The 18,163-nt window shown below is 42.5% G+C and overlaps 2 gene segments (V, D, J or C); one reads left to right on the top strand and one right to left on the bottom strand.

The window, feature by feature from the left end:
• LOC134443158 (immunoglobulin kappa constant-like) overlaps positions 1–10,517 on the top strand; it is a 43,514-nt gene extending 32,997 nt beyond the window's left edge. The window contains 1 exon segment of the C gene segment in view: positions 10,035–10,517. Within this exon segment, the coding sequence occupies positions 10,100–10,336 (237 nt within the window).
• On the bottom strand, positions 3,697–4,210 carry LOC134443157 (Ig kappa chain V region BS-5-like). The segment is given in 2 exon segments: positions 3,697–4,025; positions 4,117–4,210. Coding segments are annotated over 2 exon segments (378 nt in total).
• Positions 10,518–18,163: the final 7,646 nt, after the last annotated feature.

Raw genomic sequence — 18,163 nt, 5'->3', positions numbered from 1 at the left:
CAGTAGGCTAACTATTTCTGTAATTTTCACGAGCTCTCAATTCAGAGAGGCTACCTGCTCAGTAGGTAGGTAGGAGGTAGGTAGCCTCCTCTGCCGGTCTTTTCTCGTGCTAGGCAGCAGCAGGCTCGTCTCCTGCGCTTTGCGCAGATTCGAATGGCATCAGCAGCATTCAAAGCGCAGACGGGTGCGCCCCGTCAAAATCTCGTCATTCATTTACCACACATCAGCTATAACGGGCGGGGCGTTGTCAGATGACCAGGGAAATAAAAGCAAAATGACAGTTCATGACTGACAGCTGTTCGCGCCGCCACCTTGACATTGGCAACTGATGAACATGACGTCGATAATATTCATATCGTTATGAGGACGGAATCAATCTGTAAATTTGATGACCAGAGCGGCCAGCATTGCACCCGGTTGAGAAACTGCTTTTCCTGAAGACTAGGATATTAGCTAAAATAGGCTTACCTTCTCTCAAGTTCACACCATTTGCACCTGCTGCGACATTCGTGTTGTTCACATTCGTGACGTTTTCAGAGATTGAGGGGGATTCATTTCACAAATAAGCTTTGCTATCATTTGGATATTTGAACCAACATGTTGGTCTTTTGGGACACTTGTTGTTATGAATATCAAAGACAAATATGGGTTCTATATCACAATTATAGCCAACAAAATGAGATATTTTTGTATTTGACTTCGGCTATCACAGTGGCCACACGGAATGGGAATGGGATAACCAGTTAGCCTACTGTGTAGGCCTAGGCTGTAATTTTGACATTTGGGCTCACCTTTCTTGCAAGAAATCAGCTGCAGTTGCTTTCCTTCATTTTGTTTCCCCTGTCTCTCTTGCCTTTCTATTCTTTTTGTGAAAGCCTGGTGTTTTAGACATCTTTCATTGTTAACCGGCTCCTGCGTTTAATGCATGAAGCGAGTGAGTGTTGATTCCGCATATTGTACAATCAAAAGTCCGCGAGAGGGCGAGCTAAACCAATGCGTACTAATAATGGGGGTGTCTGATATAGATTATAGCCTATTTTCAGACTATGGTGTCCAATTTAATAGATGAATTTCCAGAGAACATTGGAATTACATAAATTACCAACATGTATTGACATTATTTAGAAAAAAATAATAATAATGTTTAAAAAAACGAAAGAAGATGAACATTTTCCTTAGGGGGCCCCCTGGTGGGCCCCCCAGGTGGGCTGGGCCCTAAGAATGAGTCAGGGGTTTCCCCCCCTGTTCCACGCCACTGCCTATGCATGTTGCTGATTGCAATATGTCCTCTTCCCTGGCACCTCCATGGTTGTACAAGTGCAGGGCCCATACAAGAGGTGGCATGTTATTCCTGATATCCTCCACTAGGGGTAGATGCTTGATCAGGACCAGACTGTACCAGGCACCATGTGTCATGCTGGGTGACTACCACAGAGTCTTACCAGTATCTACAACGAATGTTCACACATGAATGAGCACCTTGGAAGTGTAGGCTTACATTTTTGGTACGAAATCTAGGCCTGACTACAGACCTTAATCCTGCATGAGTGTCTCCAGGTGTGTCAGGATTTAAGACATTGAACCCACTCCTCTGAGATATGCTCGCTTCATCTGGTCAGTCCTTAGTGTGTGGATTACCCAGCTATTATCATGCTATATTTTCTGTCCCCTAAAAAGTCGTAATTTGCTGAATGTCTTTTTTAAAGGTAATGTGCAGCTAGTACTGATCAATGATTTCATATCCTTTGCAGTGATGTAATTCCTTTTTGTAGACATCTTCCACTTTGTGTACATGGAGTGCATAATGGAGTTAAGTAGTCCACATTTCACAGCATATCGTGTAAACTGTGTATATGACAACAATAACCAGAGACCACACTCATCCCCTCCACACACACTTCACATTACTCCCATCTGGCCGCAGGTATAGATCCATCAGATGGCGGCGAGCACGCTTCAACAAAAGCTTTGTTCCATATGCCATCACTGCTCTAAACAACATCCCATAGCGACCCCTGCAATTGACCCTCCTGGAGTGTATATAGTGTCTGTCATCATGTTGTGTTCTGTGCTGTCTGTCAATGTCTGAGTAGGTATGTATCTAGTATCTGACTTGTCATCTATGGCTAGTATGTCAATGTTCAATTGGGTTAAATGTCTTGTGTTTAATGTCTTGACAAGACTGCTATGGTGGTGAGAACAAATTTCCCCTTGGGGCCAATAAAAGTCTACCTATCATCTATCTGACAAAAAATAAAAAGTATTCATATTAATTCTCTCTACTCTCCTTTCCCATGTTCTCTAAATCCAGAGAGTGGCGCTCTAACTAGTGGCCTCTGTATTCCCTAACTAAAGGGGCTCTGACTAGTAGCTTCTGTACTGTCTTCATGGGAGCCAATAGGAGGCTGCCTGCCTTTATCTGCGCATATAGAAACATGTCAGTGTAACAGAGTGATTGGGAGTAACAAACCACAGGCGATTCTAGGGTCAGTTGGGAGCCCATGCAGAAATGTAAAAAAATGAACATTCACAACAAATCGCCACTACAGTGCTTAGCTGTTGTTCCTCATCTACAGTAGTGGATTTGGGGCCCCAAGTGGCTGCCTGCCTAGCCTGGTGACTAGATGCACTTCTGCACAGCTGCCAAGGAGAGGGATATAGGATGTCATTTTATTTTGCTATGTTGACCACTAGATTAAACAAGAGCCAGGATTTAAGAAGAGCCAGGTTAGGTGAAGACACACTGGGGTTATCATAACAATAGGGCTTTGGGGTGCTATAACACTCTAACTTATCTGCCTGTGTTGGGGGTAACCCTCCAAATGAATGTAGTGGGATTACATTCATTTGATGAGAGTCAGGTTAGGTGAAGACAGCCTGGAGTTATCATAACAATAGGGGTTTGGGGAGCTGTAATAGTAGGGTTTGTGCTTTGACATGTATTCCTCTCTCTGCTGCTCCAAATGAGTCCATCCTCCACACTGCTGTCCTGGGATCAGCACTGCCCCCTTTGGCTCCTCTTGGTTGTGTCCACTCTACTCCACCTGCCCTCTCTCTTCTGCTGCTGTCCATGGTGCTGAAGCTCCTGCAGCTCACTCACGCTGATTCCACTCCATACATTACATTACATTACATTACATTACATTACATTACATGACATTACATGACATTACTGTACATTACCTGGGTACATTACAGGGTGTTGGATAAAGTCCCTAGAGCAATGTGGGGTAAGGTACCTTGTTCAAGGGCACTTCAGCCATGGATGGAGGAATAGAAGTAAGTGTGGGATTTGAACCCGAAACCCTCTGATCTTAAGTTTAAATCCCTTATCATTAGGGCATGACTGCCCATGTGGCCTGTAAGCTGTTTGTGAACACATGTGGACACATACAAAAGGTGTTGCACTTTCCATCTGATCTCATCTCACTTTTATCTAAATTTGTGGTTTAAATTAGCAAAATTTTATATACATCTGAAATGTGATAATGTAATAATTAGCCCTACATTTGGTGCACACACACACACACACACACACACACACACACACACACACACACACACACACACACACACACACACACACACACACACACACACACACACACACACACACACACACACACCTGCACCTGCAGTGAGCAGCAGTGCAGTCATGTGGAGCCTGACTGAGGGAGGTTTTTGTACGGCGCTTTATCACTGTGTGAACACTGGGCCACTATGGTAACTCTGACAGTAGTAAACTCCTGCATCCTCAGCCTGGACATCACTGATGGTCAGAGTGAAGTCACTGTGAGTTCCACTGCCACTGAATCTGGATGGAGTCCCAGACTGGAGTGTGCTGGCGTAATAGATGAGGAGTTTAGGAGCTGCTCCGGGTTTCTGTTGGTACCAGGCTAATCGAGGATATGATCCCCCTGCACCATATACATTGCTGCTGGTTTTACAGCTCAGAGTGACTGATCCTCCCTGTTGAACAGCTTTCACTGCAGGAGTCTGAGTCACGGTGACCTGTCCATATGACTCTGTAGAGAAGACAAAAAACATTCCAACATTTATCAAGCACAGACATTCCAAACTCATTTCTAGCTGAATATAAAATGAAAAGTGTTTTACCTGTAAAAGAGGATGTAAATATCCAGAAGACCATGAAGATGGGAGTCATGTTGTGTGAGTATTTCTCCTCAATGGTGACAAACTCAGTCACTGTAGAGCTTCTTATAAGAACACACAAGGACACAAATGTCACCAACGAGAGCCGTTATCCACTCATGCAAATCAGCATCTACATGCAAATACTTCACCAGAGCTGCATCCACTATGTTGGCTGATTAATGTTATAGACAAGAAGGCTGACTTCTGGTATTAAAGCAGTAATTGCAGTAAGTGTTATGGCTGAATGTGAAGTAGACTAAGATTAGTCTAGGCTTTATTTGTATAGGCCAGTGGTGTAGTCTATGTAGAACGCAGGTATACGCAGTATACCCACTTCAAAATGTCAGGGGTTTCAGTATACCCACTTAAAATTGATTGATCCATTATTTAGAATAGCACAAATATATATAGTATACCCACTTCAAAAATGCTCAAATATACAGTATACCCACCACAAAAATGTAGACTACACCAATGGTATAGGCTTTATTTGCATTTCAACACACTGAATGCTTTGTTCCGACTCTAAAGAGTCAGTAACCTGTTGGCCTATACTAACACTATCGGGAGATTATATCTACTGTATCAAGATGTGTAACACTGATGTGTGAATGGCCATTGCATGGTGATGGATGTGGGCCTACAGTATGTACTCTGAGAGAGTGTAAGGGGATGGAAGCTGCTTATGGAAGAGGACCCAGTGTCTTAAGGCTCTTATGGGAAGTGTCTTATGTAACATACATGACCTGCAATGGACCATGTGAGGTGCAGCAGTGCTGGAGAATGTGGAATATAATGGGACTCCAAACCCATCAACTCCATTATAAACTGTTACTATTTCAACATTATTTCAGTTCAGTGGTGCAGAGAAGCCTATTGGAGACACAGTGTACACACTCAGGACCTCTAGTGCAGAGCAAAACCCAGGTAAACCTGCTTATATGGGATATTATAACTAACAATGACTCCAATGTGTCAGGAATGCACATTCGTGTGAGTATTTGGTAGATAATTTATATGTGTAATTGACACTGCTCCACTGGTAGAGTTCATATCGGTTAGAACTTCTGCAGTTAATGTGTCTGAGAGAGAGAGAGAGAGAGAGAGAGAGAGAGAGAGAGAGAGAGACAGAGACAGAGAGAGAGAGAGAGAGAGACTCATGCCCTACAGCACCTGCAGTGAGCTCCAGCAGCAGCAGTGCAGTCATGTGGAGCCTGACTGGGGGAGGTTTTTGTACGGTGCTTTATCACTGTGTGAACACCCTCTCACTCCCAGGATAGTGGAAACTCTGACAGTAGTAAACTCCTGCATCCTCAGCTTGGATATCACTGATGGTCAGAGTAAAGTCACTACCACCACTGGATCCTCCACCAACAAAGCGACTGGGAGTTGATCCAGACCGGGTGCTTATGAGATACATTAACAGTTTAGGAGCTTCTCCAGGTTTCTGAAGGTACCAGGAGCAGCCATTACCAGTGAGAGGGCTGCTGGTCCTGCAGTTGAGTGTAATGGTTTGTCCCACAAGAGCAGCTTTCGCTCCTGGAGTCTGAGTCACAGTATACTGGCCTCTGCATGCTGAAATAAATGATAAATACAGATTAATAATACATTTTGCTGTATAATGTATGTTACATGTACAGTATATACAGTACCTACTATTTAATGTATGTGTTTTGAAGCCCCTTAAGACACGGCTTTATAAATTAGCTGTTACCAGAATGGTACTGACCAAGTCGTAATGTATTACTAAAGACCCCGTGCACTGTCATAGTAGTGTAGTACTATAGTAGTTAACTTTCAATGTCTATTACAGCGTGCCACAGGAGGTACGGCGTGCATTAAGGGGCTACTGCTTGAAATAATCTTCTTTGCTCAGACACATTACCTGCGATACAAAGTAGAAGAGTCCAGATTAATTTGATGTTGTTTGTCATTTTCTTGAGGTAATGTCCTCTAGAGTTGAGTGTTCCAGTCAGTGGCGTGGAACAGGGGGGGAAACCCCTGACTCATTCTTAGGGCCCAGCCCACCTGGGGGGCCCACCAGGGGGCCCCCTAAGGAAAATGTTCTTCTTCTTTCGTTTTTTTAAACATTATTTTTTATTTTTTTAAAATAATGTCAATACATGTTGGTAATCTATGTAATTCCAATGTTCTCTGGAAATACATCTATTAAATTGGACACCATAGCCTGAAAATAGGCTATAATCTATATCAGACACCCCCATTATTAGTACGCATTGGTTTAGCTCGCCCTCTCGCGGACTTTTGATTGTACAATATGCGGAATCAACACTCACTCGCTTCATGCATTAAACGCAGGAGCCGGTTAACAATGAAAGATGTCTAAAACACCAGGCTTTCACAAAAAGAATAGAAAGGCAAGAGAGATAGGGGAAACAAGATGAAGGAAAGCAACTGCTGTTGATTTCTTGCAAGAAAGGTGAGCCCTGCCCAAATGTCAAAATTACAGCCTAGGCCTACACAGTAGGCTAACTGGTTATCCCATTCCCATTCCGTGTGGCCACTGTGATAGCCGAAGTCAAATACAAAAATACGGTAATCTCATTTTGTTGGCTATAAATGTGATATAGAACCCATATTTGTCTTTGATATTCATAACAACAAGTGTCCCAAAAGACCAACATGTTGGTTCAAATATCCAAATGATAGCAAAGCTTATTTGGGAAATGAATCCCCCTCAATCTCTGAAAACGTCACGAATGTGAACAACACGAATGTCGCAGCAGGTGCAAATGGTGTGAACTTGAGAGAAGGTAAGCCTATTTTAGCTAATATCCTAGTCTTCAGGAAAAGCTGTTTCTCAACCGGGTGCAATGCTGGCCGCCCTGGTCATCAAATTTACAGATTGATTCCGTCCTCGTAACAATATGAATATTATCGACGTCATGTTCATCAGTTGCCAATGTCAAGGTGGCGGCGCGAACAGCTGTCAGTCATGAACTGTCATTTTGCTTTTATTTCCCTGGTCATCTGACAACGCCCCGCCCGTTATAGCTGATGTGTGGTAAATGAATGACGAGATTTTGACGGGGCGCACCCGTCTGCGCTTTGAATGCTGCTGATGCCATTCGAATCTGCGCAAAGCGCAAGAGACGAGCCTGCTGCTGCCTAGCACGAGAAAAGACAGGCAGAGGAGGCTACCTACCTCCGTACTGAGCAGGTAGCCTCTCTGCATTGAGAGCTCGTGAAAATTACAGAAATAGTTAGCCTACTGGCCAATTTAAATCTGAAACTATATGCAGAGTAGCCTAATTATAATGATTTCAAAGAAATGACGAGCTTCGGGGTGCCCTGACTTTATAAGGTTGAGAATAACGACATCAAATCCAAACAGCGATACTTTTGTTCTATTTACTCTGCTTTACAGCAGGTTTTAAGCGACATTTCAAAGTCAGCTTCTGCCAGTAAATCGCTGCTGATTCTCTATTCCTTGCTCTCCCAAACCCCAACGTACCGGGCAAACGTGACGTGCGTGCGGGGCAGTGCAAGTGAATGAATGTGTTTCGTCTCGTCATGTGTTTCTGTTCAGCGATGCACATTGAAGAAAGTTCAGTTCAACATATCAATGTCTGTGTCCGTAGTGCACGAAATATTAGGCTAAAAGCATTGTGAAGAGAGATTTACCAGTCCCTCTCCTCCCCCTCACATCATAGTGATGGAGTGATTAAAAGTCATCATATGATGGCCTACTTCTCATAAGGTAGCCTAATGTGAAAAATTAGGACTAGTTTATAATTTTATTATGTCTGTTCTGTCATATTGAAGGTGAGGATGATTCAAGTGAAGGAGAGGAAAGCATAGAGGGGTATCCTGAGGAAGGCATGAAGGATGACGATATCAGGAGGTAGGCGCGCGTGGGGGGTTGTGTGTGTGTTTCAGGGGGGCCCATGAAAGAGGTTGTTCCTAGGGCCCCAAATGTGGTGCTACGCCCCTGGTTCCAGTCCTCGTCTCCCTCACATATTAAGACATCAAGCACATGCTTTTCTTAGTTTAGTTATGCAAATTAAATACCTTTACCACTCATTCCCTCCACAGATTCTCATCAACAGTATGTGTTCTCCATCCCCTGGTGGCCATAACGGGAAATAAAGGCTGGGACAGCACACTAACATGCATGGGTGTTTATGTTTATTTGGGCCATACTGTAGCTCTGACATCATTATTAGCAAAACTGAGACGTTATCCAGTTCTTAACAGAACTGGACCAACCCTCAGAACCAGTGATCAATAGTTCATGTTTATCACAGCACATGGTGAATTAGGTGCTTAGAAAAACATGATATGCTTTTATATGATCACATGGTAGAGGTTAAGCACAGGACTTGCATTGCACCCATAGGCCTAATTATTTAACACATAGTATTATAAGCTAGACCAGTGAGGTAAACCCATAGGCCTAATTATTTAACACATAGTATTATAAGCTAGACCAGTGAGGTAAACCCATAGGCCTAATTATTTAACACATAGTATTATAAGCTAGACCAGTGAGGTAAACCTCTCATTGCTGCATAGCCAGTCAAAATGTCAGAACAATGCTGTCTAAAACTGAACACTATAGAGACCATGGCTTTACCTTTTGATATCTGTGTGTCAGGAAGACAATGTTGATTAGACATTAAACAGTAATTTCCTTTCAATGGCAAATGATAAGGGCCTAAATCCTACAATCATCCATGAGCATCCAAAATATTAACTGATTTAGTAGGCTATGTTCCCCTCTACGTTGAATGTTCCCCTGTAACGGCACAGTCACACAGTCAGGCCCAGTGTAGCGTGAAGAGGTTTTTGTACGGCGCCTCTATGAGTCTGTATCACTGTGGTACACGTTTGGAGGTGGCAGCAGACTTGACGTTGGAGGTAAGTTAACAGTTTGTAATCATTTTTCATCAGTTTTAGATTTTAGGTTTCAACTTCATGTGGCAATGCAGTGTGCTTTTATTTTGTGGTGAAATTATGACCTTGAAGAAGCTTTTTTTCATTTTAAGTGTCTGTTTTAGAGTGATCAACAACTGGACTTGAGTTTTTTGTGTTTCTCAGACTTGTTTGTCTTTTGGGTAGACAGTGACCTGTGTTCTTTCACCTTTGTTGTTAGTGAAATCATGTAAAAATGTGAGGGTGATCCACTTAAACTGCTGCGATGGGTTTTTGCACAGCTGCAAACACTGTTTTAGCACTGTTGTACACATTTAGCAGTAGACTTGATGTGGGAGGCAATGGAATGGTTATATCTTTGTTATTTTAGTCGGTGTGTACGTTTTTTTAGGGGGAAGGGGGAACCTTTCTTTGAGGATATAAAATGTACACATATCATTTACATTGCAGTTGTGAGCACACTAGATCACTCTATAGTGGGATACTCTAAGCATGGGGCATTACGTACTGTGGTGTGATATTTATGCATCATGAGCTGCTTTAAAATTGTGCATACCCATTACATGGCAAAATGATTACATCTTGTTTTATTGCATTAGCTGTAATTTGTGCTTAATTTATGTAGCGTCTTGTGTGTCTTCTCAAAATAATTTAAGAACACTGCGAAACTTGCTTTAATTGCACACTGCGAAACACGCTTTAAAAGAAAAATCTGACTCTGAAATCCAATTCTGTAAATCAAGACCAAAGGCTGAAATATAAGGCCGAAAACTCACTGTGTTCCCTAAAAAAGTTTTCATTTATTATTCAAAAAATGTATATGAATGTTTTCGCTGATTAAAAAGTAACCACGGAAAAAATATTATGATCAGTTATATTGTTTTAAGAATTACTCTTCTGTCTGCATGACTCTGCTTTTCACATGTTTTATCTTATAACCTTGTGTATCCCTTTTCGTCCCTTCTATTATCGTTATTCCCCAGGTGACACCACTCCCAAAGTGACAGTGCTGCCCCCCCTGGACACCAGCGGGAGTTCGGCCACGCTCATGTGCCTGGCTAACGGAGGCTTCCCGTCCGACTGGAGTCTGAGCTGGTCTGTAGCGGGGAGCAGCAGGAGCGGGGAGACCAGTCTCTGGGGCCCACAGAAGGACGGCCTGTACAGCTGGAGCAGCACCCTGACCCTCCCTCTCCAGGAGTGGACCCAGGACGTCCCAGTGACCTGCCAGGCAACACAGGGCTCCCAGACTGTCACCAAGATCCTGAAGAAATCAGACTGCTCCTAGGCTCTGCTTTAATGTCATTATGTCATTATTCTGATTTAGAGTGTGCCTGATAGGGACTCTTCCTCTCTTCCTCCCTCTATGTGTGTGAAGCTCTAAGTGGCATTTAAAATATATGTTTCTTTTTTATTCTGTCATATCATTTGAGAATATGAAGTGCTTGTTGCTTTGAGGTTTCCTTGCATTTTCTCCATTTCTACAAATAAAGAATTTTAATCTGATTTTTAGACTTGTCATTGCTTTTGTCTTTGAAATGGTGAAATCTTTTCATATTATTTTCATCTTAAGAAAGATCTGGGTCTGTCATAGGTTATATATATGCTTTTTTTATTTCTGGTTAAGTCATATTACATACCGTATGTTATGCACAAGGGTACAAGGATAGAGGGTATTTATTGTCATGTGCATATGAATACAGGAATTCATGAGCAATGAAAAGCTTCCTTGCTCGGAGAGTCCCAAAAATTAAAAAGAAAAAAAGTAGAAGTTAAAAAAGTATAAAAGTTTAAAATCTGTGTGGTCTCCCTCTATGCTGCTGCCACTCACGAGCCAGTGCCCATGACACACTCAACAATGAAAGTACATAAAAGAAAGAGTACCAAGGGCTTGGTGTTTATGAAGACCTCAAAGTCTTTAAAAAGGATCACATGGTTTAACAATACTAATGCCGCCTTTTTGAAATCTGGTGGGAACTCTTGAACATCTGGCAGTAGTGCTGCTCTATTCTGGGACTAGCAGACCCACTCAAGCCTGGCAATGCAAATACTAGTTTCCCCCACAGAGTGCACTGTTTCCTGGGTTACACCTACAGACACAAACTGCCCTGAGACATCTGTGCTTAGTCACACTCTTTCACTTTCAGTAGGCTAACTTTTGCAATCTAGCATAGCAGGGGCGGAGTGGCCCACCTTTTCCCACCGGGAGAATTTTCCCCTTGGCGGCCCTCTTTTAAAAAAAAAAAAACAACAAAAAAAAAACAAAAAAAAACTAAGCGAACAACATGGTTTCCTAACCAAAAAGACAAAAGCCACGAAATCTGCAGTCGTACTACATGTGGACATTAGTGTTGTCAAAATATCAACCTGAAGTGGAGAATTGTAGCCTACACCTTGATGAAATGCACAGCCAGTGGTGTAGTCTACGTAAAACGCAGGTATACGCACCCATTTCAAAATTTCAGGGATTACAGTATACCCACTTAAAATTGATTGATCCATTATTTACAATAGCACAAATATATACAGTAGACTATACACACATCAAAAAATGCTCAAATAACAGTATACCCACTTCAAAAAGTAGACTACACCACTGGAGCCATCATCACAGTCCAAAGCATTCATAGGCCTACTAGGTTAGGCTACATCACGCTACTGTTCCATGCAAATGTGCACTCCACTGTCATTTTGACAGTTTGAAATTGAAATATCGTTTAAGGAAGACAGGATGAGCATGGGCACAAAGTTTTGAGTGTGGGGATTTTTAGAAGAGTAGGCTTACAAAATATAGTATAGTAGCCTATAGCTTACAAAAAGTCTGTCTACATTGTGCAATAAACCCACCATGCAGCAAATAAGCCAAACCTAATAGCTACTTCAAACCACAACCATAAGTCAACAAAATGTATAACCAAACGGTGTAGGCCTACCTTAAAACGCTGTCTTCGTCGCAGCAAATGTCTTTGTTTCTTGCAATCACTCCACAGCTTAGGCTACACACCCAGCACTGGTCACATCAGAATCTTGTGTGGTAATAATTTTGTTCCATTTATTCAGACATCCTACATCCTAAATGTACCACATATAAATATATGTATGATAATAATATTATTTCGACTATAAGGAGATATACTGACGGTCTAAAAATCAAAACAAAACCCATTGCTTCTGTTAGGCGCAGTTCTCTTCCTTACCACTTGGTGGAGTCTGTTCGTAACCCAAGTCAATAACCACAGAGCAAGTGAATGGACTGGAAAGACTGTAAACTGTAACAGTCGTGTGGAAATCGGAAAATAAATCATAATTTATTAATATTTCCATCCTTTGGTAACCAATATACATATCACAGGTTCTTCAAATACTGAAAACAAAACTGTGTTACTAAGATCTTGTAAACTTCCGCGATCTACGGTGTATGAAAATTATCAGTAGAGAAGGGGTGTGGCCAATTTACTGTTTGACACCGTCAGTGAGGTATTGCCGTCTGGTATGCGGTATAAATACTGGCTAGTCAGTTGGAATTGAAATGCAGGGAAGTGGAAAGTGGGAAGTTAGTGCTTGTATGTACAATGTCAAAACGTAAGGGCCGGTTGGAAACGTAGGGCGGCTGCGTTATTACATTTCATGGCCGCGGCCCACCGGGACAAGTCCCCGGTCTCCCGACGGCCACTCCGCGCCTGTAGCATACGCACACACACACACACAGCGTCCTGTCTAATAGCGCTCTCTGCTGATAGTAAATGGTACTACCACTCAAAATACATGAGTACCCTAGAAGAGTTCCTTAGGGGGATTACTTTTAACTCATTGGCTGCCAGCCATTTTCATAAAAGAGTACCTCGGAGTGCCAGCGATTTTTCAGCATTTTGGGCGTTTTTTGGAGGCTCACAGAAAATTGAGTTCTGTGTCTATGTCAACACCATACCTATCAAAACACAGATTAGACGCTCATCTGTCATCAGAAAAAAACGGTGTCTCTCTACCCCTTTCCGTTCTTTCATAATCATCTGTTGAAATTAAGTGGAATTCGCCAAAATGCTGCTTTCTAGACAAAAAGCTGAGAAAACGCCATTTGAAGTAGAACTATAACTGCAAACGTTTTTGCCCGTAATGGCATCGTCCTAACAACTCCAAACCTATCAGCTGCTATTACAGAGTCTTCTGTCATCTGTAGCCTGAACAAAAAGATCATTTGTATGACCTTTTCAACCTAATATACTGAAATATAACGGGGGTGGACTCGAAAACAAGGGTGTTTTGGTTTAGTTGCTGGCGCGCAGCATGGATCATGACAGCAGGTGCCCCTAACTCCGGTAACTCCCTACCTCTCCCTCTCCCTCTCTCTCTCCCCTCGTTGGAGAACGAATCACAGCTGGTTTATTTCCTCCAGAAATAGTACCGTGTTGTGTCTTGTGGGGAGGGAGGCAGGTAGGCAGGCAGCACCGCTTAGCGTAGCTTACTGCAGCTTCTTTGGCAGAGCGGACAATTTGCAGATTGATGATTACTGTCATCATGGTTCTGCTATAGTGATCTTGTCATATATTGTTCAATGAATTTTCTTTTGATAAAGTACTGATCACACATCCAACATTTCACAAGCCGATTGGAGTGGTGAATGCTAGCTGGTCTGAGGCTAAGTGCAATGCTTTCTAATGTGAGCTGAATGCATCTGACCAGACACAAAGGCTACTCTGTTCCAAGAATCTGCAACCCCCCTGTCTTTTTTGATGATACAGTAAGCTGATCATACTATACAGATCCATAAAAATAACAGTGGATTGAGTAAAAAATAGTTGACTTACCAAGGCTCCTTTATTTAGGCTTAGTTGTAAGTTGTTAGCGATTTCGTGCTAGCTAGCTAGCTAGCGTAGCAAACTTTATACCCAAGTTCCCAACTGAGGTGACACATCACCACTAGTCCCGTGCATTCTCCTGTTAGATGATATTTTGTAAGCAACATCCTGATGTTGTGTAGGCTGATCACATTATCCAAAATGAAAGGTTGCCACACAGATCATCTCATGGTGTATTTTGGGCAAGTTAGCTACAATGCCTTCTAGCTAGATAGCAACAGGGGATTGTATTTTGGTCATGAGAGGAAGGTTTTTTTTTTGGTCAGGCTCTGACACTAAAATCAGTAGCCTACCTGTGTTAAAATCAGAGGGCAAGAAAGTAGACTACTGTCACAGGTGCTTTACTTTCAAAAATGATTTTGCTATGCTACTTTTGAGATTATATTATAATAGTAAAAAAGGGGTGTTTTTGTCTTGACATTTCATCTTGCTCTGAGCTAAAGCCCTGCCTTGACTGTTCCTAAGGACACTTCTGCCACCTACAGGAACAGTTAGAAAATGCCTAGAGGCTTGAAATTTATACAGAAGATAGGTCAGACCGTCCTCGAGGCCTGGCTGTAAAAAAACGCAATTATCGGCGAACGACGTCGAAGGCAGGGGGCGTCACTATTCGAAATGACGTCATAGCGACGTCGAAGGCAGCCAATGAGTTAAGCCTGATGATAATCCTAATTCTTATATAACAGAGTAATTCTCAAAATGTGGAACTTCTTTTTGGTGGGTATACTGTATATTTTAGCATTTTTTGATGTGGGTATACTGTATAGGCCTGGGGTATTCGATTAAAAATCAACAAGGTTTTTTCTAAATCCTCCCAGTAAAGGGGCCGGACTATACGTCTGTATTATGGTTGCAGACTGTCAATGAAGAAAATATGGGAGACTTCATTGAAGCAGAGGTGTCAAAAGTAAAAGTAAAATTTTGTGGTGCATTAAAACACTAGCACATGGCATACTTAGCTGTTACACCACTATCACATGGCATACATAGCTGTTACACCATTTACTTCATTGTAACTAATGGGATAGATAGATTGTTGTTACTGAAAAACACTGAAAACCTATCAAGGACCCACCAAAAAACTTGATCCAACCAATGCAGAGTTAGCTGATCGTAAGACAAGTAAACATGTCTACTGTTTACTCAGATAAGTTACTTGTGTGGGAAGGAAACTGTGTTTCTTTTTTTTACTTTTGACGCCTCTGCATTGAAGTGGAGGGTCTGGGGTAATCCCCCAAAAAGTTTTGCATTTCTTAGATGTAATTTCCTGCATTTTAACATGTGTCCAGTTTCAGCATGATAACGGAGACCAGGGGCGGAGCTATAGGGAGGGCGGGCAGGGCACTTGCCCCTGGGCCCAGGGCCCTCTCATATTGGTGGTGGGGGCCCTAGTGTGAGCTTGGCAAGCTGTATAGGGGGCCCTATAAGTGTCTTGCCCTGGGGCCCTGTGTGCAATTGTTCCGCCACTGAACGGAACCCATACTTTTATCTCTAAATTTTGAAAAACGATTCTGTATTTCAAGGGGATTGTGGGGGGGCAGAACCTTGCTGTCCAAGGGCGGCATCTGGCCCCAGGGCCACATTTGAATAGCCCTGGTATAGGTCCATATTTGTGCTATTCCATAATAGATCGATCAATTTTAAGTGGGTATACTGACATCTCTGAAATGTTGAGGTGGGTATACTGCATATACCTGCGTTCTATGTAGACTACACCACTGAAGGTAGTACTCTTAGAGGGCCCTGAAGTCTTTTTTTTTTTTAATCTAAATAATTTTTGTTGCTGTGTTGCTGTTGACTATTCATTTGAGTTATATTGTTCATTCAGCAGAGGCGTGGGCCCCAAACATTTGTGAAAATTTCAAGTGGGCCCCAAGTTGGAAAATATTGGGAGCCCTCAGGGTTGGTCTGTGAAATGCACGGCCAGGTGTAGCAGGTATAAAGGATTGATGCATACAGGGCAACAATAGAATGCAGATACTATGACATGGCACACCCTAGAACAGGGGTACTCAATTAAAAGTCACCAAGGGGCAGATTTCCAAATTCCTCCCAGAAAAAGGGCAGGCGAGCTGTGTTGGCAAGGGCTTTGCTATCTGCTATTGTTGCCATGGAGGAAATCTCGGTACCTCGACCTGAGGGCTGCGTTTTCAAAACAAGAGCGGACAGCACAATCTTTATAAAACAAAAATAACTGAAACAGTTCACAGGCCAGAGATAGATGCTCGGCGGGCCGTAGACTCTTTGTGCAGATGGGGTTGCCGCCGGCAGGCCTAATCATTATTTGCTGAAAATATTTAACTACATCATAACAACATTGCTATGACAGTACCAAGAGCCTTAAATAATAGATTGAGACACCGGATATTATATTTTCGGTGACTGTAAGGGTTATAACAAAGGCTCTGCGCTAAGGGGTTAAAAGGCCCAGAGGCTGCTAGTTGAGAATGGGGGCCCAATAGGACCAAAATGTACACCACCTTTTCCATTGGGTTCCGCGTTCCGGTGCGGGCTTTATAAATATTCATGAAACTTGACGGGGGTCGATGGTGCTGTCTCGCACGCATTTCCATACAACAGGGACTAGAACTGGGCCGTATGATCAGCTGCTGCAACTAGCCGCGACAACACCATTTTTTCACGCCATGGTGAATCTAAGCCCTATCTAAACAATAGGACCTATATAGGACTAAATATAACCAGCGATCTCCTTCTCTTAGACCCATAGACATGTGTTTGGGCTTGTTCGAAAGCTGCGAATCTTAGCTTTTCACAGGTTTTTACGGAACGTTTTTATGTTCTTTCAATCCAAAGTTATATAACTTTAAGCGGCCGCTGTTTCAAGTGAAAAAATAGCGCTTTCCAACCATTTTTTTACCTCGTCATTTTGTTTTCGAACAGACAGCGATCTCCTTAACTTAGACCTACAGACATGTGTTAGGGTTTGTTCAAAAGCTGAGATTCTTAGCTTTTTACAGGTTTTTACGGCACGTGTTTATGTTCTTTAAATCCAAAGTTATTTAACTTTAAGCGGTCGCCACTTCAAGTAAACAATGGCGTTGTTCTCCAGCCGGATAGAGAGGAAATCTTTTTTGTCATGGCTGTGTTCTTTGTTCCCTCGAATAAACCACAGTTGTCTTTTTCATTTGAAATTTTCATTTTTACATTTAATTTGATAACAGCAAATTCGCCATCCCTCTGCAGGTTCGTAGGCCTAGGCTATATGAAGATATGTGCAATGAAAAGGGCTACTTTAGTGTGCCCTATTTTGCATGGTGGTAAAAAAAAACGACTTCTCACAAGGAGGAGGCGTGGAGCTTTGGAAATAGCGTGATTTTAAAATAATAGCCTAATAGGCTAATAATATAACTCCTTGGCCAAGGACTGGAGTTAGGCTACTTTAAAGAACATGATAGGATAATTGCTTGAGCAAATTTTCTCTGTCTACTACTGTAAAAACTGCCGACAGAAAAGTCATGTTGATTTTTAAAGTGCGTGGGGATAGGTGTTTGCACATGCCGGTAAATCCTAACACAGGCAACATGTAGCCTAGTGGAACTCAGCTCCGCACGCCTCGAACCACGTCTTTCGCGATTCTACAATCGCCCCTGTTTGAGCCCTGTTTGAGCTGATGATGGGTGTGTAGGCCTATGGGTGGAGTAAATGCAAAAAGAAAACGAAACCACGCCCCAGCAGTGCGCAGACCCGTTCTAAGAGGGCTAGTCGAAAAGGGGCCATGTGTCATTCTGGGGGTCTACCCCAGAGCCTGACTACAAACCCTTTTTACTGCAGCTCCCTCATGCTGCTTTCAATATGAGCTCTAAGCCAGGGGTTCCCAAACTCTACCATGACAAGGCCCCCCATATACCAGCAGATTTCAGCCAAGGCCCCCCTAACATGGGCCGTATTTTTTTTCTATGTACCACCTTTCACAAGTCAATGTAATTTCTGCATCCTTAAATCCGCCTACAGCAGGAAACATTTTAGTAGTGTGTCAATGAGGCCATTTCAAAGAGTTGAATAGAAGCTATTCTTAAAAAAGGAATATAATTTAGCTTATTTTTTTGGTTTATTTTGCTTCACTTAAGTTATTTGATTTATTCAATAATTTTTGTGTTTTTGTGTTGCTGTACTTTTCCTTCCAACCAGCTGCGGCCCCCCCCCCAGTACCCTCTCGCGGCCCCCACTTTGAAAACCACTGCTCTAAGGTGCTTGTGAACTGAACATGTAAACACATTATACTGTAACAGGGGCTGAAC

The sequence above is a fragment of the Engraulis encrasicolus genome, unplaced genomic scaffold (assembly GCF_034702125.1).
Source record: "Engraulis encrasicolus isolate BLACKSEA-1 unplaced genomic scaffold, IST_EnEncr_1.0 scaffold_28_np1212, whole genome shotgun sequence".
Classification (NCBI taxonomy): domain Eukaryota; kingdom Metazoa; phylum Chordata; class Actinopteri; order Clupeiformes; family Engraulidae; genus Engraulis; species Engraulis encrasicolus.
Note: the sequence above shows the minus strand (reverse complement) of the source record. Positions and strands in the feature narration are given on the sequence as shown.